This window comes from Callospermophilus lateralis, unplaced genomic scaffold (genome assembly GCF_048772815.1).
Source record: "Callospermophilus lateralis isolate mCalLat2 unplaced genomic scaffold, mCalLat2.hap1 Scaffold_138, whole genome shotgun sequence".
NCBI classification, from domain to species: domain Eukaryota; kingdom Metazoa; phylum Chordata; class Mammalia; order Rodentia; family Sciuridae; genus Callospermophilus; species Callospermophilus lateralis.
The window spans coordinates 408,166-435,596 of record NW_027512535.1 but is presented as its reverse complement, the minus strand read 5'-3'; the positions used below and the strand labels follow the sequence as shown (position 1 = coordinate 435,596).

At 54.8% G+C, this 27,431-nt stretch overlaps 1 protein-coding gene across 1 annotated transcript; it reads right to left on the bottom strand.

Annotated features, from left to right (window-relative positions):
• Nucleotides 1–281: 281 nt before the first annotated feature.
• Nucleotides 282–21,252, bottom strand: LOC143640220 (ribosomal RNA processing protein 1 homolog A-like). Its single transcript, XM_077108107.1, is given in 16 exon segments — nucleotides 282–580; nucleotides 5,628–6,099; nucleotides 8,278–8,351; nucleotides 9,280–9,405; nucleotides 10,206–10,225; nucleotides 10,487–10,584; nucleotides 11,226–11,302; nucleotides 11,883–11,902; nucleotides 12,442–12,627; nucleotides 12,822–12,886; nucleotides 12,967–13,096; nucleotides 16,025–16,086; nucleotides 17,608–17,693; nucleotides 19,227–19,284; nucleotides 20,078–20,156; nucleotides 21,079–21,252. Coding segments are annotated over 16 exon segments (2,007 nt in total). The 5' UTR covers nucleotides 21,234–21,252.
• Between the last annotated feature and the right edge of the window lie 6,179 nt (nucleotides 21,253–27,431).

Below are 27,431 nucleotides of genomic sequence, written 5' to 3'. Positions count from 1 at the left end.
CACTGTTGTAACAGCTGATGGATTTCAAGAGACTGCTGAAGACAAATAGCTGAAGGGTTTGCTGATGGCTCCTTCTCCCGGGGCTGGCGGAAGCTCTGCCCCCTTCCTTAGGTGACGATGTGTTCTCCAAAAGCAGGCTTCCCCCTAGACAAACTGCTCCCCCAGGAAGCTGGCTTTCCCACTCCCCGCACCCACTGTCCCCAGAGAAAGAAGGGCCCTCTCCCCTGCGGGCTCCCACAGGCTCAGGACCCACCAGGTCCTCCAGCTCCACGTCCAGCTCTCTAGGTGGCAGGGTGGCTTCCACTCCAGGAAGCAGAGGGAGAAAAGGTAGGACCCCAGCCTGCCCGCAGCCGCTCGGGGCCAGGCACACTGCCTGCTTCACCGTGTCCACTTATTAAACCCTCAGCCAGGAGGTAGGCCTGCCACTCTACACAGAGATGCAGAGACCGACACAGCCCGTGGCTTCCTGTGCTGCCCACCAGGTCCTGAGCCCCGCACCGTGAGCTGCTCTGGGTGGCCATCCTGGGGCTTACCTGGGCAGGGGACATGGTTTTGACACTATCTTCAGTGGTGGTCAGGTCTGGGTGGTTATTTAAGAGTGAACACCATCTCAGACTGTGGTCTGGCGCCCGTGCTGCCGTATCTGAGGAAATGGGTGGGGACACAGGCCTGTACCCATGGGTTTGAGTGCCTTCACTACCTCTGAGGATGCTGGAGCCCAGAGAGGCTCAGTCAGGCTGGGCAGAGCTCTGGGGTCCCAGCCCATGGATAGAGCCATGGCAGGATCCCATGAGCTCTGTGGCTGGGGCTCATCCCAGAGGCGGTAGGTGAACGAGGGAGGAAGGGGGCAGGTGATGGTTGGAGCAGGGTGGGGAGAGCCTGCAAGCGGGTGGTGCCCCAGGCCCACAGCCTGCCCTGCCACCCCCAGGCCCATAGCCAGCCCTGCCAGCCCATCCTGTCCTTCCCTTGCCCTGGCTTCTGGGGAAAGGCCCCCTCTGCCCCACCTGCATTTTCACGTGGAAGCCATAGTTCTTGAGGCCGAGGTGGGGTACTTCTCCTAACTCGGCTCGCTTGGGACCCTCAGGGGGCACAGCAGAGCAAGTATCTGGCGCAGGCTGCTGTACCCATCAGGAGTGTGCTGGGGACTGCAGCCCCCACCCCGCCACTCAGGGCATCTCCTGGGCAATCCAGCAGAGTCGCGAGAAGCCCCAGGGCCTCCTGCCCACAGCCTCCAACACACAGCCTGCTAGCTCTCAGGTCCTGGAGAACGGGGGCTCTGGGTACAAGGGAGCCCTGGACAACCATGCGGTATTTGCACTTTTCTGAAGGTCCCCAAGCACCACAGTGGGAAACATGAAGGAGCATAGTGGAGCAAGCTGAGTGCATCACGATGGCGGGTGGACCCACTGGGGCCCACAAGGACACATGCCATCCCCTAGGGGCTGTAGCATCCCAATTTACATAGTAGGAAGATGGAGGGCCCTGGCCATTCCAGAAAGCGAACCCTCACCCACAGTCAGAGGAATCTCCCACCTGCCCCAGGGGCCTGTCAGGAGGACAGCTCTGGGGAGAGCTGCAGACCAAGGGAGAGGGCCTGTCTGCGAAGACAGCCATGACCCCTCTGCCTGATCCAGCAGAGCCCATTTCCCACGACACCCACCGGACCTGGATGGTGGCAAGGATGCTGGTTCCTTCCGGATTCTCAGACTGAAGCACCCGAGAGCTGAAGATGGCAGACCCCCCTTTCTCCTGGAATGCCTGCTTCCTGGCTCAGGATGCCCGTGGGAGGGAGGACTATACCACCAGCGAGGGGCAGTGTCACAGGCCATAGTACCAACTTCAGGGTGCCTAGGATGGTGTGAGCCAGTGCTGGGGAACTTGCCCGTGTCCTCCCACCTTTGACCTTTGTGAAGTGGCCCTGTGTGGGTGACCACTGCTGGCCAGGTGGACGCCTGCCCGCTGTAGTGGTCTCTGATGAGGTGGTGTGTCTGGAGCAGGCATGTTCTCCGAGAAGGTGCATTTCCCTTAAAGAGCCTGCTGGGAAAACACAGGCAGGGCATCTCCTGGGGCCAGTTGGCTGGGAGAGTTTTCTAAGACACAGATGATGTAAAACCACACAAGCAAGTTGGTGGTTCCCAGACAGCCTACAGCGTCCCCATGGGACACAGCCACCCATCCTGGGCACAGACCTGAAGAGTGCAGAGCAGGGACCCAAACAAGAAGTGGGAGGAAAGCGCTGCTTCTAGATAAACAGGAACAGGCCACTAATGGACTCCCTCCTCCCAGAAATGCTTGGCTTTTCAAACAGCCCATTTCTGAAATCCTAAACACCAACAACAGAGGGGAAACTGTGAAAACTGTGTTTCCTAAAACGACTTTTTTTTTTGGTACTGGGGATTGAACCCAGGGGTGCTTAACCACTGAGCCACACCCCCAGCCCTTTTTGATTTAGAGACAGTGTCCGAGAGTTGCTAAGCGCCCACTAAGTTGCTGAGGCTCGCTTTGAATTCGTGATCCTCCCACCTCAGCCTCCCAAGCCACTGGGATTACAGGCATGTGCCACTGTGACCCGCCTAATACTTCTGCTTTTGCTTTTCTTTTCCATTTTCCCCCCCAGTACAGAAGACTGAACCCAGGGGTGCTCTGTCACTGAGCCACATCCTCAGTGCTTTTTATTTTTTGAGATGTTTTCCCTAAATTTCCCAGGCTGGCCTTGAACTTGACCCTCCTGCCTCCTGAGTCACTGGGATTATAGGCCTGCTCCACCACATCCAGCTTTTTTGTAGAAAAATATGTAACATTCCAAACATAGATAAAAAAGAATCACACGGGGCTGGGGCTCTAGCTCAGTGGTAGAGCCCTTGCCTCACATGCATGAAGCATCCAGTCCAGCATCATATAAAAATAAATAACTAAATAAAGATGTGTCCATCTACAACTGGAAAAAAAAATCAGAAGAAGAAAAAAAAAGAATCATACAGTAACCCACCAGGTACCACCACCAACTTCAACTTGGGAACACGTGGGTCCTTCACACTTCTCCTGCCTCTCAACCACCTCAAGGTCAGGAAGGTGACTGGCCTTCTGCTTTGTGCCAAGTGCTCCACCACTGAGCTAGTACCAGCACAGACACCTCTGGGACACCCAGCCACAGCCACCAAACCCAGGCCCCCGCGGAAACACCGCTCCTGCTCCCCACCCCCCACCGGTTCAGGCTTCCTCCTTCCCAGAGGAGCTCTGAGCAGTCCCAGAGTGCCCAGCTGCTGCGGGGGAGCTGTCCCTGGGGACATATGTGCCGGCACAAGGCCCAGGAGCAGCTTGTTCCGCACCTTCATCCAGAGAAATGCCCTGGTCTGAGCAGAACTTCCCCCAGGGGAATTCTCTCAAGAGGAAACCCAGCAGTATCCACTCAGCTGCTAGCCACCTCCGAGTGCCCGCCTGCTGTCCTCCCCAGCTCTTCCTGTCCCGGGGAGGAAGGGGCAGGTCAACCCAGGAAGTCGTTCGCACAGAGGAAGACAGCCAGGCCAGGAGGGCATCCACCTGCAGCAGGAGTCTGGCCCTAGGAAAAGGTGCAGGCCCCTGCCTCGCTACCACCTAGTGGAGCCTGGAGAAGACAGGCCACCACCACCTCCCCAAGGCCCCCATGTCCTGCTCCTGAGGTGCCTGGCATCAGAGTGCAGCTGGCCCTTGGGTGTGGCCTCCTCCTGTGACCAGCCCCTGTGGGACCAGTGCCACATGTGGCCCAAGCACACCAGTCAGTGGTGGGACAGTGGCTGGGGTGCAGTCACTCCCCAGGGTGAGCCCGGCAGCTGTGGGCTTGGAAGGGGCGCAGGCCTGCGGTGCTGTGACCTCACATGGGGCCAGCAGCCTTTCCTGTTGAAGCAGCCGGAGTCGGGGCTTTTACGCTAAATTATGATAATGCCCGACTCCCCAAATCCAGGCACATGTTTAACTTGTATCAAGACAGAATTTAATAATTATAAGACTTAAAAAAGCCAATGCCTGTGTCCAGCCCTGACTAGACCTGGAGGCAGGAGACACACAAGCACCGCGGGAACCATCCCCTTGACCTGTGACTTCCAGCCCCAGGCAGGGAGATGAGCAGAAACACAGCCCCTGGCAGAGCAGAGCGGAGGTCATGTTCAGTAAGGCAGGACTCTGGCTGTTGGGAGCCAGGAGCACTGGCAGACATTCCCTGGAGACCACAAGCAGCCCCCAGAGGGGCTGGAGACGCCCCAGCAGCCTATTCTCCAGAACCCAATCCAGGGCCAGGGGCACCCCCAGAGGCAGACGCTGGCACCGTGCCTGTGCAAGTCCCAGGCAGGAGGGGACACAGCCCATGTGAGCAGGGGTGTGGCAACATCCTGGGGCAGGGCCAGAGAAACTGGCCCTACTTCCCCAGAGCCCAGCCAGGTGCCTGCTCTCCTCACCCCCGGTGAGGCAGACTCCATGTCAACACAGGGGCTCTGCGGGCATGTCCATGTGGGGATGTCACCAGGGGTGAGGTGACACCATTGGGAGATGGCTTGGAGAGAGAGGTGCCCCTGTGGGGGATGCCACCACAGAGTCACAACACCCACGGGTGATGAGCTACTCAGACAGAATGAACCCTGGTTCTTCACTTGTGTTCCCTAAGGTCACAGGTTAGAAGATGCTAGAGAGAGAGATGGCAGGTAGGTGTGGGCAGCAGGGCAACGCCTGGATAGACAAGTGGCAGGCAGGTGGGTGGGTGCATGGAAGAGACACCAGGAGGCAGGAGGGCAGGTGGATGAGTGGTGAGTGTGCGGGTGACAGGTGTCAATGGGTAGGTGTGCGCAAACACCCACATGGGTGCAGAGCTGTCCCACAGTGAACTCCAGGGGATGCAGGGTGCCCGACAAAGAGAGATGCCAGCTAACAGCTCGGTGGCCACCATATGGCACTTGAGGGACATCCCAAAACCCCTAATGGCAGCAGCTGTGGGGAGAGATGGGCGGGACTGTCACTGCTTCTTCCCACCAGGTCCAGTTCAGAAGGCAATCAGCCCGTCTTCAGCAATGCCTTTCAGAATCAATTCCAAGCCAGTGCCCCTGGGTTCTCTGGTGTCCTCTCTCTCCCCAGTGGAAAAGCCCATGGGGGAAGCATGCCCATGGGACCTCCACCGGGGGTCTTCACCCTGCAGTGGGGGCCAGTGCACATGGACCCCACTCTGGGCCCTTTCTCTTGTGGGGCCACATAACAGTGGCAGGACCTCCTTTCCATCCAACCTGCCAGGGCCATGGCATGGGTCTGGACTGTGGGTCCCAACTGTTGTCTGGTTCTCATCTTGGGATCTTCTAAGCCAGCAGGGAGGGACAGTCCCCTCTTGCCAGACTGTGTCTATGAAGCAGTATAAGCAAAGGTGGGGGCTCCCAAGAACTGGTCAGTGTTCCAGTCCCACTACCTGCAGGACTGTCCTAACTCCACTCACCATCTTACAGCGGGGGTGGGCTCAAGTCCACCCTGGCTGGGCCACTCTCCAGGATGTGCCCCAGCACCCAGGGCTCTTCAGTTCCTGCCCACTGCCCCATGCCCACCTCACCAGTGCCTAACCTCACCGGGAATCAGAAGCCTCAGCCTCCCAACAGGAGGCTAAAATGGGGAGTTACCGTCACAACTGCCACTGTGGAAGAACGGTGCAGAGACCGTCCTAGCCAAGGCAACGGCTTGTGAGCCAAAACTGTCATTCTCCACCAGAACCAGCCGTGGAATGGAGTCACTCTGGTGGCCTGGACTGCCCTGAGCCACCCTTTGCAGCTTCCAGTCATCAGTCTGCAGCTGGGCTCCTTGTCTATCTGCACCGACATGTACTGGAGGGACTCGGTGTCCCTGAGATGGCCTGCTAGCCTTGTAGCCCTGGAGATACTGCTCAGCCTCCCAGAATGTCACATCCGAACAGTGTGGCAGCACAACGGCGTGCTTGCTCCTTGAAGTCCACAAGTCCCTGAGCCACAGAAAGTCCTCACCATTTAGTTGCTCAAGGAAGCCTACGTGAACGTCCCAGCCCTGTGACCTACAACCCGTCTCTGCCTCGGCAGGGCCTTCTGCAGCAGGGCCCACCCAGGCTTTCTGCCCCATCTGCTGGAGGACAAGTGGGCATGGCACTGGAGGTTCTTTTTGAGGTGACAAATTGCTCCAAGACAGGCTGCAGAGGCCTAGTGCTGGGCTGAATTACAGCTCAACATTTTTTAAGATGGGGAACCAGTCTTAAAAGGACCACAGATAACCATAGCGGCTTGGGAGGCTGAGGCAGGAGGATCCACGTCTCTAAATAAAGCATAGACAGGGCTGGGATGTGACTCAGTGGTTAAGCACTCCTGGGCTCTATCCCCACATGGGAATGAGAATGGTAAAAAATAAATGAGAAGCTAGGGGGCCCTGGCAGGCCTCACCACACCCACCACGCAGCACCTGTGCCCACCAGCTGCACTTGTAGCACAGTCCCCACAGTGACCCTCTGGTGTGTGCACCCTGTAGCTGGGCCCCTGCCACTTGTGCAGACAGGTGTGCAAGCTGCCCAGGACAAAGGAACTGTGGGAAATGCTGTTTCCCTAATGGGCAAGGTCACCGAGACTAGAGGCACCTGGTTTCTGATTAGGGGGTTCACCACGAGCTGTTTCTTACATGTTCTTATGGGCTTCAAATGCTGTGGGGAGCCCTGACCCAGCAGAGGCACAGGGCAAGAGAGTACCCAGGAGACCTGACGGCCAGGTACCCCCACCCTGCCCACACACTTGTGTACAGGTCCGTAGACAGGGCCAAGGGGAGCAGGCGGTGCTGAGGGGTTCTCAGCCACCAGCCTGGGTGAGGAGGGTCTTCACATGGACACCAGAGCCCACGGGTATTACTGGGTTCATGCAGTGGGGCAACACACATAGGAGTCAAAAGGGGCAAGTGGGGTGAGGGCACCCAGCAGGAAGGGAACTGTAAAGCCAGGGGCAGGGCAACCTTGGCTCCAGGAACACCTACAAGGGAGTTGGCGGGAGAGCACAGAACAGAGAAACCCTGGGTGTTAGCCAGGCACCCTCCCTGAGCAGGGAGATGGGCAGGTGCCAGGTGCACATGCAATGGTTTACTTCACATGCCGCCAGGCCCTGGCACCCAGGATCTGCTCGGACGCCCAGTCTTGCCTGTGGAAGGGCTTCTGGATGAGGTAAACATTGAATTGAGCAGATTCTTGGCAGATGACCCACCATGCTGTGGGGCTCTCCGGCAATCACTTGATGACCTTTAGTTTAAAAATAACAAAACCTGTCCCTGAGCAAGTGGGCACACTGCCTCTAGCCCCAGCAGTTGGCTCCCCCGACATCTGCCTTGCAGAGTTCATCCTGTAGTACACAACCAAGCAGGCCAAGTCTTAAACACCTCTCCCCTACATCAAGGCACCCCTCCACCCATGGGGTAGGAGGTGACAGATGGCTTTGCCCTCCCCATGGCCTCCAACTTGCTTCCCAGCCGACCCCAGCCCCGGGAACCCACGGGGCAGGACAGAAGGGGGATGAGTGCCCAGGTGGGGACACATGTGGCATGCCCAGGCCTCCTGCCACAGCTGTGGTCTCCAGGCCCACCAGAATGCCAGGAGCCAGATTTTCCTGCCGTGGATATGCCAATCAACAAGAGCTGCATGAAACCCCAGCTCCCGGTGAGGCTGTTGAGTGCCGGGGCGGAGTCTCAGAGCCCTGTCCAGCTGGGCACTGCCAATACTCTGGCAGCTCTCATCAGGTTCTGAAAACTGGTAGACATTGTTTCCCCACAAAAATGGATATAAAATGCAAACAGTGCTCAGGAGCCCCACCTGCTGCTTCAGTGTCTACCCTGATGCCCCAGAAGGAGCAGAGCTGTGGAAAGGACTGTACAGTGTTTTATTTCATGGACCCAGTGGTGCAGGCCAGGCTGAGACAGGCGCTCCGAGTCCCCAAAGTCTGAACTTTGGCGCAAGGACATCACACTCAGGTGCATTTTCTGAGGCTGGCACAAAATGAAGGGCCCCCACTCTCCCCACCCCCTGCTTCTCCCCTTACAGAAGTTCAGGAGCCGTGGGCACTCAGAGGCCATGGCAACGGGCTAGGCTCCTGCCCCTCAGCCACCTCAGCTGCAGACAAGGAAAGCCACAGCAAGCTCAGCGGCCACCTATCCTGGCCTGGCCACGTCATTTCCTGCTCTTCAGCGACGGCCTCTTCTTCCTCCCTGCCTCGGCTTCCTCTTCTTTTGGACCCTGCTCTGGCCACCAGACTCTGCACGTGCAACGCTGGGGCTGACCCTGTTCTGGCTCCTCTTCCTCTCAGTCCCTGAGCCCAGGTCTGGACTAGAGGCCTCCTCCTCGCCTTCCCCTGCTGAAACAGGAAGCACACTTCTTCCAAAACAAGTCCCCTGCAGGCACAGCAGCCACAGCCCACCAGGGGACCCACATCAGCACAGATGGCGTGTTCCACAGTCACCTGTGCTCGTGACAGGGAGGGCCAAGCCTGGAGACACACCTCCAGAAAAACCAGTTGTCAAGAGGACGGATCAGGAGGCCCAGTCCTGAAGCAAGGCGTGGAGGGGTGGGACTGGCTCATTGCAGGGAGAGGAGGGACGACCCTGGCTCAGAGCCGAGCTGCCAAGCCCTGAGTTTAATTCAAGTTGCACACCTGTGCATTTGGCTCAGGTCCTGGGGCCCAGCTGAGGGCAGGCTGCTGGGAAGTCACTGCCCAGGTGGGGACAACACAGAAGGGGCTCAACAGTAGTGGGCGGCCCAGGCCAGGTCAATCCAGATGGCGGGGAGGGTTCTTCAGTTCCCTGCAGCGCCATATCTGACACAGGGCACTGCCCGCCCCAGGGCAAGCAGGCACTCAAGCCTACCACAGGGCACAGATGCAGGTCGGTCCTTAGCATAGGTGCCTTGTCCAGCACAATCCTGTGGCCATCAGGGAGGGACAGGGAGGAAAAATGAATCTGACAAGGTCAAGAGCTGTGAAGCTCAAGGACTGCCGGAGGACATGGAAGAGGAGAGGCACATGGGAAAAAAAGAGGTAGGCAGCCCAGAGAAAGGCACCATGGTGTGGACAGGGCAGTTCCCACAGCCAGTGTGCTTCAGGCAAGGAAGCGGGATGGTGGAGAGTAGTCCCAGGATCAACCCCGAGACCACGACCATGCAGGGCGCCCCAGAACTCGAAGCCAGCGGGCACTTGTGTCTGAAGAGGAGACTTAGGAAAAGACATCAGAGGTGACCAGGGGCAAGGGACAGGGCAGCAGGTGAACCACCTGGATGTCAATAGTCACCTCCAGTCCTCCTCCTCTTGTTCTTTGGCCTTGACTTCAGTGAGTGCCTCCTCATCTTGCGCTCCCATCTCCCTTCAAGCAGATGCCTGTAGGTTTTTTCCGGGATGTCGTCCTCGGGGAAGGTGCCTGAGAATCCGGGTGAGTCAGGAGGCTGAGAGTGGCTTGAAATGTGCTGCACACACCTGCCCATGCTGCACTTAAGACGGGCCTGTTCTACTGCCAGGCATGAGGTACTGAGCAACAACCCCACAGCTGAGATGGACAGTGTGAAGGCTGACCCGTCCCCGCCCAGAACAGCAGCACCTGGGAAGCCCTTCTCAGATCACATCGAGGCTGGTCTACTTCTCAAACAAGCAGTACTGTGCAGGGGCACAAGGGTCCCTTCTGTACCACTGTGGGTGTTGCGCCCTGCACATGCCCACCCAGTGTGTGTGACTCATGCCCTTCACTGCATGAACTTCACTAAAACTGCTGGCCTTCAGCTCCTGATGCCATCAGGGAAAGGCCACCATGTGGACAGAGGATGGACTGACAGTCAAATAAGTGATGAACAGGAACCCAGGGGCGGGCACGCAAGCACCCAGGTAAAATACTTCACCTGGCTGCATTTTGAAATCCTGCATAACCCTCCCAAGGAGCGGCCTGTTGGGTCACCTACACCACATGCTGCAGAGTGGAGAAGCTCCCTGCCCAAGTGGCAACACCACCATCAGCCACTCCAAAGCCCTGGACCAGCACCGTGTCTCACAGCCACCAGGGGCTGAGGATCACTAAGCACTAGAGAACAAGGGCTGCAAAACCCTCAGCCTGCCACCCTGCCTGCCCTGCCCTGCCCCGCAAGCCCCCGAGGGAGCACGGAACCACCACAGGACCCTAGGGATGAACGCCTCCAAGATGGGGTCACATGGAGCCAATCCAATCCTCACCTCCAGCCAGGTCCTGCAGCCTGCAAGAGCAAGACAGACTCTGTCACACACAGCCTTGGTTCTGCCAAAGCTGTGTCCTGGGGACACACCCAGAGCTGCTGAGGGGCCCAAGACACCCTGCCCTTGGTGAGACACCTATTACGGGAGCTCTGAAGATCTCTGCCTGGCTGAGTGGCGTCAGGGACAGTGCAGGGGGCACAATGTCAGCAGAGGCAGTGGGGCTAAGACAGGCAGCTCTAGGGCTGGAGAAGGACAGGCCAGGTGCCCTGAAAGACACTCACTTCTGGATCACTTTGTAGAGGCGCTTCCTGTTCTGAGAAGGAGTGCTCTGCCGACTGGCCACTTCAAACAGCCTGTTAGCAACGGCCTCGTAGTCAAACTGTTTCAAAAAGGGAGGCCAGGTCAGTCACCTTGCCAAGCAGACCTCAGTCCAGCACGTGGACCCTGCAATCCACTGGCCCACACCAGCACAGGCTCAGGGTCTCCGTACCTCCAGAGTGGCATTGCCCGGCACATTTAGAGGGCTACAAAGCTAGCCCCACTCGCAACCTTAAATTCCCAGCAGCCACAACCAGATGCAGAAGTAGCAAGTGACAGTAATCTTACTCTTAGCCCAAAGTGCCCAATTTTCCTTCACCTTACAGCAGTAAGCACTGTATTCCAACTCGGGTCGCTGCTTTGGCTCCCAGTGCAATCCAACGCCAACCACTCAGCATGTGTCCCCTCATGAAGCCAACAATGCCCCCCAGCAGGGGAGGTCTGGGAAGGCCGCCTACTTGTCCATGGCAAAAGGACTGCTGTGGGGCCAGCCTCTGCACCCACCCTCCCAGCACGTGACTCCAATCCCACTCACTGGCCCTGCCCCTTGCAGGCAACCAGGCCTGCTGTCTGTCCTTCCTCCAAAGCTGACCTCCATGAAGGTCAGTCTCCAAGTCCATAGCTATCACCCTCCATTCTGGAGTCAGCAGCAGAGCAGGAGAGCAAAGGCTAAGCTCACCATCTACAGTCCCAGATACCTACCTGGAGGACGGGGCCAGCACTGTCCTGATCGTCTCCTGTCCCCTTGCCCTTCTCAAAGTCAGTCCTGCGTATGGAGCCTAAAATGAAAAGGACCTCATGATCTCCAAAGCCCCTGGGAATAGAGCAGGCACAGGATGAGAAGGACAGCAGGTGGCTGTTGGGCGGTCTCCTAGATGGGCCTTGGCTGACCTCAGGCAACAAAGTTGGTGGTGAAATCCCACAGCAAGGTCAAAGGGCAGCCAACCCAACCAGAGGGCTGGACCAGGGGAAGTGGGAGACCACTTCAGTCAAGGCCCCCATGCCAGGCTGGGTGCTCAGGGGTTTGCTGGTGCTGACTTCAGAAGGCAGGCACAGGACAACAGAGCTGCGGGGGCAGCACACATGGAGAGTGACAGCGGCAGGGCCGTGGGCTGCTCTGGTGCACCACAAGCAGGATCCAGGGACCTGCCTGGAGACTCCAGGATGATAGAAGAGGGCAAGGGGGGCCAGGGAAGGCGCACACAGATGTCCCCAGATGATGCGCTGGGGACAGAGGGGTGTGGGCTGACCCCAGGAAGGCCAAGGGCTCACCAGCATGGGCACTGAGTCCTAAGCCATGGGTGACCTGCCCTTCCAATAGGACATGTCACGTGGTACACAGAGCCTCTAAAGCAAGACCGGAAGCAGGCAGGCTAGATCTGCTGCTGCCAGAGCACCCCAAGTCACCTAAGGAAGTCAGGGACTACACCCAGCATGGTACCCAGATGCAAGGGACACAGACAGAGTGCCAGGTCCTAGTGGACCTGGAATAAGGAGCTCAACAGAGCAGCTGATGGCTGTCATCGTGAGTGACCCAACATGGAGTAACCCAGCGTAAGGCAGAGCAGAGGCTGCACTGTAAATGGGGAAGTCAGGCAGTCTGAGTGACAGGTGGACAGGGTGCAGGCCGGCCCCAGGGAGCACTGCAGCCTGGCACAGAAGGGCCTCCAGGGAGCTAGGTTGGGGATTAGTGGGGAGCACGGGAGGAGCTGGGCAGCTGGACAGTGCTGATTGCACTGGAGGCCACAGCAAGCAAGGAGAGCAGAGACACGTGCCTGGTGCTCTCCAAGGTCACTGGTACTGTGCTGCCAGGGAGCTCCGAGTGAAGCAGAAGCAAGGGACCAGTAGGCCATGCAGGCTCAGTCCAGGACAAGCAACCGGAGGGCAGAAGCCCACCTTAGTATACTATGACCCTCACCTACAGAGTCTATGGGATAGCAGGTCCTATTCACACTCACCTTCCAGAGATTCACTGTCACCATCTGACGCCTCATCCTCCCCGTCCTGCGCATCCATTTCATGCATCAGGTCCTCAATGGCAAATGGGGCCTGCTCCACGATGGTCTCAAAGATGCCCCGAGCAATGTTATGCAAAACCAGGGAGCTGAGAGGGTGAAATGGAAGCCAGAAAGCCTGCTGGACTCGGCTCTCCACAAGCAGGGCCGAGCATCCTCCCACCTCACCCCATGGCCAAAAGCTTCCAGAGCCCAAACATAGTCAAAAGGGGCAGCAATCCCCAAGGCAGTCTCACCCAGAAGCAAGTGAGGAAGGATCAGGCCCCAGCCACCTGCCACTTACTCCTTAGTGCAGGCAGTGATCTTGCAGAATGGGTCAATGAACTGCAGGTCCTGATCTGCGGTGAGCTGCGGGAAAGCAAGGGGAGCTGGTCAGTCCCCGGCACGCGCCACACTGAGCTCCATCACCCAACTGACACTGGCCTCACCTCTTTAGCTCCCACTTTGGTCAGCTCCTCCAGGAAGATCTCGATGAAGTGGCTCTTCACTCCGTTGGGGGCCTGGCTGCTGGGGTGCAGGATCTCAGTGATCAGCAGCTCCAGAAGCTGCTCAACCTGCCTGAATAAGAGGGCAAATACAGCAGCAGCCATAAGGGCCACACGCCACTGGTGCCCCGTCCCCTCTAAAAGCTCCAGCAAGAATGCACACAGGTGGGCACCTCCACCGGAAACACATCACTCTCTGCACCCACAGGTGGTCTGTGCAGCAAGGAGGGTGGCAATCAAGGGTGTCGTGGCCATGGCCAGCACCGGAACAGTGTGCATGTGGGCCCCAGCAACCTCTGCAACAATCAAGATGCAAGTGGGAAAGGCCAGGCTGAGGCAGGACACTATGCCACCTTGGCCAGATGGTCCTCTCTGTTGTCCCTGCAGGGTACAGCTCAGGAATATGCATCAAGACAGAGCAGAGGTGGAGAGAAAGGCAGAGGCCAGGAAGGGCTGTGGGCTGCAAGCCACCTGCTGGCCTCCCAGCCTTGCCACATGGAGTGCAGGCTGAGAACACATGCAAGTAGTAGCTCTTCCTGAAATGTGAGCCCGATGATCTCAGGGAGGCCCTGGACCCTCAGATCAGAGATCCCCAGGGAGCAAACAGTGTTTAGCAGTCTAGACACACCCAAAACCCCAATGGCGCTAACAGTGCAGAGGCCCAAGCCCAGAGCCCCTAGGCAATTCCAACACAGAACAACTGGCTAAGGAAGGAAAAGTGACACTCTACCAGGCTCACAGGAAAGGAGGTGAGACCCGTGCTAACCAAGAGAAAGACACCATGGCAGGAGGCCATTGCTGAGCTCCTGCTGACACCTCATGCACTAGAAACAAAGACCTGTCTGCCTGTGGGGACTGGGACGGGATGTGGTGAGGCCCAAGCCATCACTCTGCCTGCCCAGGGAAGAGGTTACCAGTGCTCCCCAGGATACCCTCTGCAACCAGTGGCTGTTACCACAAGGATGGAGCTACTTTTCTAACTTGTGAACCCAAAAAAGGTGATCACAACAAAGTCACCCCGAGGCCCTGGGCCCCTTCAGGATGACCCACACTACTGAGTCCTAAAATGAGCTGGAGTCACCAGTTCTCAGAGTCCTCACTGGGAATTCAAGGATGAAAATCACCCTCAGAAATTCACACCTCGAGGCACTCAGTGAACTAGTCCAACTCCTGCTGAATCTCCTTCATGAAGAGAGAAAGTGGGATGGGGCCAGGGCCTGTTCACTGTGTGACTCTAAAGACAAGGAGCTAGGGCAGCCTGGGCCTCCAGCTGCATCTGTCCCAACAGCCCTCTGACAGCTGGGCAATGGCAGGTTCGTGGATTCAGAGCAGCTCCTTTGGGCACACTTTCTAATTACAAGTCAACTCCAAATACACTTCCAATCCACTCTCCCCACTCACCCAAAAAAATTTAAAAAGGAGAATAAAGACAAAACCTTGCAGCAGCAGAAGGCAGACAGAGGCCAACACTCAGTAAGACATGGAGTGCTCCGCAGAGAGATGCCTGCAGCACTGTGTTTTGTTGGATACTGGAGACAGAGCTCAGGGATGCTCTATCACTGGGCTCCCTCCCCAGGCCTTTTTGAGACAGGGTCTTGCTAAATTGCTGAGGGTAGCCTCAGCTTCCCAAGTCACAGACCACAGGCAGACACCATCACTCCAGTTGCATTTATAAGCAACCATAACCAGTGAAAGTGACTTTTCAGGGATGGGAAGTAGTTCAGCAGTAGAGCATATACTTTGCATGTATAAGGCCCTAGGTCTAATCCCAAGTACCTAAAAAAACCTAAAAAATATTTTTTAATATTTCATAGTAGTTCTCTGAGTTCTTTAAATTGTGCATGTGTCATTTATACTTACAAAAAAATTGTAGGTAATTTTTTTTAAAGAGAGAGTGAGAGAGAGAGGGGGGAGAGAGAGAATTTTTAATATTTACTTTTTAGTTATCAGTGGACATGACATCTTTTTTTTTTAAATCTTTTAATATTCATTTTTTAGTTATCGGTAGACACAACATCTTTGTTTGTATGTGGTACTGAGGATCGAACCCGGGCCGCACGCATGCCAGGCAAGCGCGCTTCCACTTGAGCCACATCCCCAGCCTGACATCTTTTTTTTGTATGTGGTGCTGAGGATCGAACCTGGGCTGCACGCATGCCAGGCGAGCGCGCTACCGCTTGAGCCACATCCCCGGCCCAGGTAATTTTTATTAATTTATAAAACTTGGGCTGGGGTTGTGGCTCAGTGGTAGAGCGCTTGCTTAGCATGTGTAAAACCCAGGATTCGATCCTCAGCACCACATAAAAGTAAGTAAATAAGTAAAATGAAGATATTATGTCCAACTATAACTAAAAAATAAATATTAAAAACAAAACAAAACAAAAAAACTTTAAACTGTTAAATATTCAGAAACTCACTTTACACCGGCTGCCAATGAAGGCTTGAAAACCCAACTCCCCAGCTTGGAGGCAGAGCCCTGGGTGGCCCCAAATGGCACCTGGCATCAGATCTCTAAGCCTGGTGTCTCTCAAACAGCAGGTGGAGCTGAACCCAGGCAGAGCACAGGACTCCTGGGCGGAAGCCCACTGCTACCCAAGGAAGCCAGAGACTAGAGAAGACAGCTCACAGTGGGGAAGGAAAGGCTAACTGACCCCAGGTACTGATGCTGAAGGTAAGACGCAGGGAGTGGTAGGACACATTTAGAACAGGGAGCAGTGACCACTAACAGAGCTGAACATGTCTCTTTTTTATCAAAAAGGGCGTCTTTAGCTGCTGGTCCAGTGTGCCCAGTAGACTCCATTCTAACTCTCAGGACTGACCGCCCTGGCTCAGAGCAATGGCACTTCCATGGGCACTAGGACTACTTGTAACTTCCAGCTCTGGGGGCCTCCTTCAACACGAACTCCAGAACCTCTTTATGACAAAGAATTACACGAGGAACTCGGGACTCCCTCCCCCAGCCTTAGTGGCCCCAGGACTCAGGTTCGGCGTGAGGACTCACTTTTCTTCCCATCCTTGTGTTCTCACGGCCTTCAAGGACTCATTTAGAACCATCCGCATGAGCTTTGGTACAAAAGGAAACTCGTGTTAGGGGAACACAAGCCAGACTTCACTGCAGGCCTCCCCTCCATGCACCAGGCGCTCCCAAGGGGAGGGCTACAGCAAGTGTCCAGCTGGAGAGCAGCTGATGGGATGAGAGCGGGGGACACCTCATCTTTTTTTTTTTTGGGTACCGGGGACTGAATTCAGGGGCACCCAACCACTAAGCCACATCCCCAGCCCTATTTTGTATTTTATTTAGACAGGGTCTCACTGAGTTGCTTAGCACCTCGCTGTCACTGAGGCTGGCTTTGAACTGGTGATCCTCCTGCCTCAGCCTCCCCAGCTGCTGGGGTTACAGGCATGTGCCACCACACCCTGAGAGAACGCAGCTCTGCATACAGCTGAGATGTCACGCTAAGACAGAGCTAAGTCGGGTCCCCAGACTAGGGCTGACCTAACGGCTACTTCAGAAGTGAGAATGGAGTGAGAAGTGGAGCTCCTTCGCTAGGGAGGCAAAGCCAGGTCTGAAGCAAGCACTCTTCCCCAAGCCCTCCAAGGCTCCAAACCCCACAGAGAGCAGGGACACAGGTACATCCTGTCTGCTCTGAGAGAAGCCCAGGCTCACCATCTGCCTCCCACAGCTCAATATTTTTGTCATTCTCCCACCTTAGAATGCCCATAAGGTGCCAGGGCATGGTAAAAAGTAACTAAGGACGCTAAGACTGCCTTTGTGCACAGCACACCCCAGCAGCTGGGATGCTATTCCTGGGACACTATGGCAGGTGCCTCCCTTCAGTGCCTCCGAGTCAGCCCTGAGCTGCTAACTTGATCACATGAGGACCCAGGAAATGGGCCTTGAAAACAACAGCATTCATCATGTGAAAGAACTGCATCTCAGTGTGGAAGCTTCACACAGGGTGCCCTGGCACCCAGATGTGTCCTGCAGAGGCAGTGCTGGCCCAGGCCCACCTGCGCCACAGAGCCCACCCTCCTGCCCTCCTGAGCTCTGCATGTGTCTCACTGTGAGGAACAATGCGTGTGCTGTCGATAGAAGGCCAGCCCAGCCTGCAGCTGGCCACTGAGCTACCTTTGGCGAGGCCCAGACACTGCCCTGCTGGGCATCCCCATTAGGTTCACTGGCTTCAACACAATGACAAGGTCCCTTCATCTGGGGACTACTCCCACGTCACAGTGCAAAGCTGTGGTTCCATGGGGGAGGGAGGCCAGAGCAACACGTGTGTCAACAACACCCAGCTCCTTGGTGACCCCGATGGGAGCGTAACATGAAGGGAAAGGGGGAGGGGACTGTGCCATCGGTGTCACCCTGCCAGAAACCACCGCACGGCCTCTCCTTCTAGGAACCCAGAGTCTGTTCAGGGTTTTTAGAATCCAGTTCTTCACCCACTTAATAACCTCCCAAATGGGGACAAACACTGCAAAATTCTAAGCCAGTATACTCCCAGCCCATGGGGCTCAGGGCCACCCTGCCTAAGGTCCTCAGCACAAAGCCAGGGACAGGAAGGGTGACTGCCCCCTCCTCACCATGTAGAACTTGTCCAGGCGCAGTCTGTCGATGCTGGCCCACTAGCGGTTCATGGTCTGCCAGAACGTCTGCAGGAACAGGTGCTCTGGGGGAAGAGCCATGTCAACACTGAGTCACAGAGGGACACAGACACTCTGGGAGGGCAGGGGAGAACAGAAAGCCCCCACTCAGAAAGCCACCCATGGGCAGCCTCTGGGGTTTCTCAGTCCCAGCCGGTTGAGTAGAAAAGTAACACTAGATAAGTTGGCTGAACAGACAGGGAACTCGGGCACAGAGACCAGAGGTCAGCCCAAACCACAGCCACATCCTCCAAGAAAGGCATATGGAGGGAGCAAGGCGGCTGGCAAGAGAAGCAACCCTCGGGCCTTGTCCTCCCAGCTCCTCTGCTGCCACATTGGCTCAGGCTGCACACCTCCTGACACCCAAAGACAGTGTCACCAAGGCAGTGTCAACTGCACACAGGTTTCTCAGTATTCAATCCATGAACCCAAAAAATGCATGACCCTACATTATACATGATAACAGTGTGTCGGACACAGGACACTATGGGTTGAACTACGTTCTCCTAAACTAACATGCAGAAGTCCTAACCCCCAGTACTTCAGAATGTGATTGTGAAGGCAAAGACACAGAGTCTTCTTCACAGACTAAAATTAAGGTGAAATAGGGTCACTAGTGTGGATCCTATTCTAATCTGACTGGTGCCTATATGTGCGCACGCACAGAGAACACCATGAAGACACAGGGAGAAGACACTGTATGTAAGCCAAGGAGAGGGTCCCCAGGCACCATTCCTGCCCATGCAGTCCAAAGACTTAACACACAAGGAGGGCAACTATCTCCCACCACAAAATCCCTGCAAGAGCAAAGGGCTGGTGATACCACCCAGGCACAGGCAGGCCTAGGTTTACTAAATCATGGGAGGTAGGCCAGGCGGACAACTTGGGCTATGCTGAACACAGCAACTGTTCTGCAAGAGCTTAGGAAGAAACAATCAGGGAGCATGATCTACTCCACCAGTTACTCAACACAATGAAAGTGTCTCCCAAACCTAGATGCCAGGTGGGCACCCCTAGTGTAGGTGGCTTCAACTCAAGGGAACTAAAACCCACTGTGCATGCAACTAGCACCAGGAGTACCACTCCAGCTGCCGTCAGGGACACTCTCAAAGCTGGCTGCCCTCAGTGCAGTGTGGGGAGGCCTAAGATGCTAATGCCCAGGCTGTGCCCCGGGAGCTGGGGTGAACAAGGACTGGAAGTCAGGATTTTCACAGGCTGCCCAAATGGTTCTGATGGGCAGGCAAGATGAAAACTACTCATCATGGACAGAATGAAGAGCTAGAGAAATACACTGCAGGAATACCAAAACAACAGGTAGAACTCAGTCAATTCATTTTGATTTTAAAATGCAGGACCTCAAGCCTCATTTGCTCTTGAGTCTATTTAGGTAAGTGGATGGTGCAGCCTTAGTACTCAGAGCCATGTTTCACACATGACAAGCACCCAGATGCTGGCTTATTCTCACTCTAGACTTCAGACCACACACTTCAATGTCTGATGGCTTAAATCTCAGTGACTCTGGCATCTACATGTGGGCTTAACTACAGCAGTGTACTCACGTGTCTCTGTGGTCTGAAAAGCATGGACGAGCTGGGAGATTGTCCTTCCTAGTTCTTCCTGTGCAAAAAATAAGAAACACACCCTCAGTCCCTGAAGCACTGTGTTCTTACAATAACAAGTAAACACAAAGATCCACTGACTCATTATAGACAGCCAGGAGCAGTGGGTCTCAGCGTAGCAGACTTGAGTTGTGTAATTTCCCCCAACTAAAAAAGAACCCCCACCACAGACAGTGGCAGTCACTACCCTCCTGCCCAAGGCTAAGCACAAGAAGGGGATGGTTAAAAGGAAAAAGAGAGAGCAGGGAACCTCTTATCAGCAGGAGATGAGGTCAAGACCTAGAAGTCACTATCTGCCTGCCTCTGTGTCAGGCATCACCCAGTGTCCATGCTAAGACAGCAGAGCCCACAGCCTGAGAGAAGGCTGCTTAGTAAGTACAGAATATGAGCTAAGACTCAGCGTTTAAATAAGCTCCTTCACACCCAAGTTACTTTAAAGAGCAAAGAACACTTTGAAAACCACTGTTCTAAAAGGTCAGTAAGAGAAATCCTTATCTCAGAAGACCTAGTTCTATTCCCTGAACTTCATTATTTCAGCACTCAGTTTTTAACCCAATGGGACATTTCACCCATGTCCTGGCCATCACTGCCACTGTCAGTGGCACAGTGGGACTTGACTCAGCAAACCATGCCTGTCCTTAGTACAAGCCAGAGCCACTCTAATCCAAGACCCTGTCCTCCTGCCAGATAGAACACAGCACTGAGGGCACACAACTTCATCCAGCATCCCTGGCCATGCTCAATGCCCGCCTGTCCTCCCACACTCTGTGGCTTCCTGCCCATGCACTCACCTGCAGGAGTGGTTTGTCTTGCATCCACATGCAGTTAAACAGCCCTTTCCATACCTTCAGCAGCTCGTCATGTGTGAAACTACCTGTGCCAGAACGGTGACATTCAGACTAAACGAACCTCCACCCCAACCTCTTAGTGCCAGTCACCCAGTGTTTGGATTAGTCCAAAGTCCTATCTGCTATAAAGGTAACTGGAGTAGTCTGTCCCCTCCCCAAGCAATCCTTCCAGTTCAGTCCCTGTGGGACCCTCCTCAGGTAACTTCCTGTACTCACTAAACATTGAGGCACAACAGGCAGAAACCAGGTACCCTGGAATTCCTGAGATTCAAAATTCAGAATTTAACCCCTTCCTGAGTGGATGGTGGCCCTAAAGTGAGTTTACTGGTGGTCATTCACCCAGTGTTACATGGAGTTTTGTGCTTCTCTGTGTGATGCCTCAAACGTTCAAAGAGAATTCACTCGGTCACTAGGGAGGGCAAACGAGGTTGACAAAGGCTGCAGTGTGTGGACCAGGGTCCCCTGTGGAGCTTCCTAAAGCCAGGTCACTGAATCTGCGCTGAGACCCTAGAATCTGCATTTCTAAGGATGCAGAGGCGTGGTGCTGAAGTTGTGACAGGGGTGGGGCAGGCCTGGAGAACCGCGGTACGATGAAGGGTTCAGCAAGAAGCGTGTGCTGGCCCTCGTGGAGGCTGGCAAGGGAAAGGTGGACACGCCACCAGCTACACAAACCGACGGGGATGAGCCGCGTGGCACACTGCAGGAGGGAGCAGCAGGAGCGCACGTTCTGCTGTGGGTTACCCACAGGAGAAGGCCCGACGGGGCCTGGAGAGTGTGGCCGTGGAGCCTCGTGTCACCGTCCCACTACACCTGGCGGCCGGGGCGGGGCGGGAGCCCAACGCGGTGGGGACGCGCCGCCCCCCCCCCCCCCCCCCCCCGCGAAGGCCCCACGCGGTCCCAGCTCTAGTCGCCGCCGCCCCTCGGTGTCCCGCCGGCACCCCCGCCCACCTGTGGCCCGCTGGGTCCTGGCGACGATGTACTTCCGGAGTTTCCGCACCGCCCGGTCTCGGGTCACCTGCTCGTTCCCCGCCAGGCGCTGAGCCAGCTGGATCTCAGGCGGGAGCTGCGTCTGCAAGACCATGGCGACTGCGGCGGACATGCAGGAGGGACCGAGCCCAGATCCGAATCCACACCGTAGTTGTGGCGCTCCCGTGACGTATGCCACGTCACCCTCCCGCGACGGCGCGCGTCCTGCGTCATCCTCCCGCGACGTATCTCGTCATCCTCCCGATGCCGCGCGCCTGCGTCAGCCCCCTAGGATGCACTCCGTCGCCCCGAAGGGCTGGGAAAGTGGGCGACCGGCGCGGTCAGGGAGCAGGTGGCGCGCCGCCCTCCCCGCTGCCCTCCCCGCGGCCCAGGAGGGCGCCCTCGGAGGAGCCCTCGGAGGCTATCGCGTGCTCTGCCAGGCCCGGCGCCTCAGCGATGAGCGGAGAGCGGGAAGGGCCGTCGCTGCTCCAGGCCACTGGTCGGGCTCTTCAGCTCCTCAACCTGGCGCCTGAGTGGCGGGCCCTGAGCTGGACCGGACGCGCCTACGAAGCTTGAGCGGAGCCGGGCCACGGAACGGGCTGTGAGCGCCGTCTGGGGAGGTTGGAAAGACTTGCGTGCAGACGCGATGCTGGTGGACGCAGAAAGGCTGTGGGACCTCTTGGGTGTGACACTGTGTTTGTAAAAGGGGACCCAGCTGACCTCGAAAGGGCCCTGTGTCAGGGGACCCCGAGTGTCCAGAGCCAAGGACCACGCCGGGCTCCACGATTTGCAGGAGGACTCACAAGACCAGCGGACACTTGGACTCAGGTTAGGGACCTAAATCTGGCCGCTCAGCACATCACAGGTCAGTCAACAGACAGGAAGGTGGGTCTGTTTGAGAAGCTGACTGCCCGAAGTCCCTCTTGCCAGGAGGCCGGTTTAGGGGTGGTTTATGTGGGAGGTGAGTAACGGAGCTTTGAGGCTCAGGGCCCGTCATATCCTAATCACCTAGTCACAAGATGCTCTTTACTTCTGCAGATCTCAAGATCAAAGATCAGCATTTCCTGGGGCCATCTTGTTACTCGCTCATTGAGTAGTTTTCAGTTCCTGACATTACACTGTGGACAGGCTGGGGAGCTGATCACTAAATTCACCAGAATGCAAGAAAACTGCCAGGCATGGTGGTTCTCACCTGTAGTCCCAGCGAAGTGGGAGGGCTAAGGCAGGAGAATCACAAGTTTGAGACCAGCCTCAGCAATTTAGCAAGGTCCTCATAACTTAGAGAGAACCTCTCTCAAAATAAAAAAATAAGGGCTGGGGATGTGGCTCAGTGATAGAGTGCCTTTGGGTTTAATCCCTTGTATGCCCCCCACCACCAAAATAAAGAAGTCAAACAGCTTGCCTCACTACTGTAGAAGAGGAGGGCCAAGCCAGGTCAGGTAGGGAAGTGGACAAGTGCTCAAGTTCATGTGATTTATCACAGAAGGATGAAAAGCAAAATCTGCAAAGGGAAAAAAAGGTGCTTGGGGTGGGGGGCGGCCAGGTGGGAGCCCACTTGAGACCTCTGGGTGGAATCACATGAGATGCTCCTGATCTCCCAGAAGTGAGTTGTGACAACTTGCGTGAAATGTTGCCAACTAGGGAATCTTGTTTGAGATCAGTGCCTAGGGCTTTATTAAGATTTAGTCACGGGCTGGGGATGTGGCTCAAGCGGTAACGCGCTCACCTGGCAAGCGTGCAGCCCGGGTTCAATCCTCAGCACCATATACAAACAAAGATGTTGTGTCCACCGAGAACTAAAAAATAAATATTAAAAAATTTCTCTCTTTCTCCCTCCCCCACTCTCTCTCTTAAAAAAAATTAGTCACGTAGCAACTTCTTGGCTCATACCAAAATGTCAGACTCCAAACAGGAAAGTAGGTGTTCATCATAAGCCATATTGTTTGTATGGATTAGGCAATGATACCCTCTTCTCAGAATGTGAGAACTCTCCTGAATTCCAGGCTCCCCAAAAGCAGGCCTTTCAAAGAGCAGCAGTCAGATAAAATATTTTCAGTTTTGTATGCTGAATAATTTTGTATTATAGCAAAAAAAAGCCATAAATTCTGTGCAAATGAATATAGCTTGTGTTCAATTACAGTTTTACTTATTTAATTTTTAGTACTGGGGATTGAACCCAGGAGCACTTAACTATGGAACCATATTACCAGCCCTTTTTGAGACAGGATCCCAAGGCTGGCCTCCAACTTGTGATCCTTCTGCTTCAGCCTCCTGAGGCACATGCCTATAATCCCAGCAACTCAGGAGGCTGAAGCAGGAGTATTGCAAGTTCCAGGTCAGCCTTGGCAACTTAGTGAAACCCTGTCTCACAGCAGAATATAAAAAGGGCTTGGGCCAGTGCTGTGGCACACACCTGTAATCCCAGTGGCTCAGGAAGCTGAGGCAGGAGGATTGCAAGTTCAAAGCCAAACTCGGCAAAAGTGAGGTGCTAAGCAACTCAGTGAGACCTTGTCTCTAAATGAAATACAAAATAGGGCTGGGGATGTGGCTCAGGGGCTGAGCACCCCTGGGTTCAATCCCTGGTACCAATTTAAAAAAAAAAAAGGTATAATGAATGCACAATGATTCCTCTTCAAGAAACTGTTGGGTAGTATTAATGAGCAGTGAAATGCAAATTACTAACATAAGTAGGGTCACAAGTGTTCTTCAAATTGCTTTTAAGACTAATGAATAATTGAGTTACTTACAGAAAAACAACAGGTGTTCTAAAACTGAGAGTAAACAGGTGGACACAAAGGAGCCAATTTAGAAATGTGGAAAGGAAAGAAGGAAAGATCAGTGGGGCTGACTCCTGCTGGGCTAACTGGGATCACTGCATAGTTAGGATTGATGGCCTTAGGTTCCTCAGTGTACATCAGAGGAGACGGTTCTTCAGTAACACCAGTGAGCTAAGATAAAGTCGGTCTGGTCACCGACCACAGCAACTACATTAACAGGATTGACTTGTAGGTGAATCCCCACCATAATCACCATGGCAGTTCCTGAAAGAACCAACTAGGCAATAACCCACCCCCACCGTGTGGAGGGGGAGGTAAGGATATGCTGGGTAAAGACTAGAAGGTGATGTCAGTTCCTAGGGCAAACATAGAACTGTAATAAATTGTTCTCTGCTCGGAGATGACCCACTTTCTCTCTCTTGAGGGTGTTCTTTGTTTGAGCCCTATTTTACTTTCACTTCTTGCTCGGCCTTTTGTGTGTGCCGTTAAATTTCCTTTTGTGGGAACACAAGAACTGAGGCTTGGGGCATCAGCTTGCCACTTGACTGTGACAGAACCATCCAGTATGGGTATTGAAATTAGTGGGGTGGAGTGCTTGCCTAGCATGCATGCAGCCCTAGGTTCCATCCTCAGCACCGCAAAAAATAAATACATGAAATTAGTGGGTAAAAGTATGAAAACGTGTGCCAGGTTTCCAAGGACTTACAACAAAGGGAAAGCAATATCTTTCCAATAAAGAGATCAGAAGATACCCCCCTCATGAAGTGACCAAGGCATGGCCAGAGCTAAGACATCAATGTTCTTAGGATGCCCTAAGAAATATTCCTCAAAATGACTGAAACTTTCCCAGTTCCTCTCAAACAGAGTGCTGTGTGGGAGAAGCCTGGACCAGAAAAAGGGCCTCCAGTGGGGTGCTGAGAGAAGGCGAGGCGTCACAGACCAGTCACTGGCACAGTACCACTGTACTGGCTTCCTGCTTTGGGTTACTGTACCATTGTGTAAGATGTAAGCCTTTGGGGACACAGGAAGAGCTGGCAGGAGCTCTGTGTTTTTTCCCAGTACTTAGGATGAAACCCAAGACCTCTACTACCAAACTACATCCCTGATCCTTTTTATTTTATTTTGAGTCAGGTTCTTGTTGAGTCTAAGCCCTTGTCCTGAAGTGGTGGGAAAACAGAATTGGGGCCAGATCTGAAAGAAGGTTATCACGAAGCTCAGAATCAAGGGTTAACCAATAGCATTGGTACTTTTCCAAGCACTGATGGGCATAATTTAGACCACCAGCATTGACCCAAGAGCTATATAAGTCCCTAGACTAGCACACTCGGAAGACAATTTGTAATAGGGTCCCTTCTCACCCTCTTTTATTTTCATGTGAATAAATCCTAGTCCTTTTACTCCTGCCTTCCATTACTGTCTGTGGATTTCATTCTTTGAATTTGCAAGACCCGTAAAGAAACTGTCAGTGAGCTGCTGGGGTCTACTGTGACACCAAGGCATATCACTAAGAGCTGCCACACACTACTGGATAGTGGTGGGAGGAATCCAGCTGCACCCTCTGAGCTGACTGTGATTCACTGGTAACACTAAAACGGGCTTTCTTCGTTGCAGAGGCCTGCAGGTGATGCACACCCCACCCACCAGCAGAAGCAGAGAATCTAGTTTCATCTCAAACTCCAGTTTCATCTCTGTGTTGCCCAGACTGGCCTGGAACTTGGAATCCTCCTGCCCCAGCTTCCTGAGTCACTCGGATTCCAGGTTGAACCACTGCACCTGGCTTCTGCACATATTTTTAAAAATTGTTTCAGAATAAAAGATTTGAAGATTGTAAAAAGGAGATAATCTGACAAGAATTTGATTAAGGCAATAATTTTACAAATTCATAGACACTACAGGCTGTTGGGAGAACTTCCCCAGCACAGGACCTCAGGGTGGTGAGCTCTGACCCCACCTACCCAATTCTGCCACCAGGGGGCGCCCCTTGGCCAGCTGTTCCAAACTGACTTCTAGGATGGCGGTGGCTCCTGGCCAGGGTGAGCACCCCATGGCCTCATGAAGGCATCTCCTTGCCCCAAAAGGTGTCATTTGCAGAAGGATCAGAGTCTTCCCTGCAGTGGTCTGGGGGAAGGGAAGAGGAGAGACTCGGGCTCAGGAGCACTGTTCACAATCAGGGGTCATCCTCAGACAGCAGATCAGAGATGGTGACCACAGCTTCCTGCTACCTGGCTCCCAAGTGCAGACACTTTTTATTCTTAAATAAAGGGCCCAGGAGTGCTTAACCACTGAGCCACACCCCAGTCCTTTTTATCTTTTGAGACAGGATCTTGCTAAGTTCCTAAGGCTGGCCTTGAACTTGGGATCCTCCTGCCTCAGTCTCCTGAGTAGCCGGGATCACAAGTGTGCACTACCATGCCTAGCTGGGGATGCTTTTTAAACCCATGTTTATTCTGCCACCATGAAAGCAAGAAAACCTCCAGGAATAACTTTCTATTAATATGAAGTCTTAAAATGCAGTCAGCTCTGAAATCGCTGATTCATCTCTTCCAAGCAAATAAGCACACTGGGTTGAGTTGCCAGGCGGAATGTTTTTAATCAGTCTGCACCCAGAACACACTGCAGAACAGGAGACACACACCCTACGAAGGCCCGCATTTAGCCGCCCCAGCCCTCCTGCTGTGCGGCAGGGCTGCAGCCTGGCTCCCATCTCCAACAAGGAAGATTTACATGGGAAGGAAACAAATTCCCCAGAAAAGCGGCTGATGTCTGATCTACCAGGGGCTGGGCCAGGTACCCACCTCCACCTCTGCCTCTGCCCACCCAGCCCTTCTGTGCCCCCTGCTGGCTGAGGCTGGAAGTGCATGGTGGGCAGGCAGGAGCCCACACCCTCCCACCTGCAGGTGGCCAGCTGTTCCTCCACTGCTGTAGCTGTAGCCAAGGCGCCTGCCTGCCTGTGACATATGAGCGCCTGGCCCAGCTCTGCTGAAACCCAGGCCCTCCATTGTGCTGGGGCCCTGTGGGTAGCATTCACTCAGACCCCAGGACCCAGCTCAAGGCTGCCCTGGCTCAGGACTCATGAAGGACCTTTGGGCAGTGAATCTGGCCACCCAGAACCATGCTCTCCAGGCCAGGGGTTCTTCTGAGTGCCCACTTAGTCGGCTCTGGGGTCACTTTCTGTGTGGCATGCTCCTCTGAAGGACCCAGCTTCCTGGAGATCCGGTGCAAGAGGCCATGTGGGAAGCCCCCTTGGGCCCGCAGGGAGGGGCGAGGGGTAGAAACACCCAGGAGGCACACTTTGAGGGCAGAGTGGTCTGGGCCACGTGAGGGCCACCACCAGAGTTGTCCCCCTCTGTCCACACAAACCCCAGTGCCCTTTCCCTGGGCAAAGCCAGGAGCTTGGGAAGGATCCTGAGGGACCCTGCCCCATAAGGAGGAGGTGCATGAAGGAGGTGCTTGGGAGCTGCTGGGCAGCAGGAGAGACGAGGGGCTCTCTGGGCAGCATGAACATGGACCCAGGGCCTCCAAGAAGTGGGCCCCTAAAGGGCTGCAAGGACCAA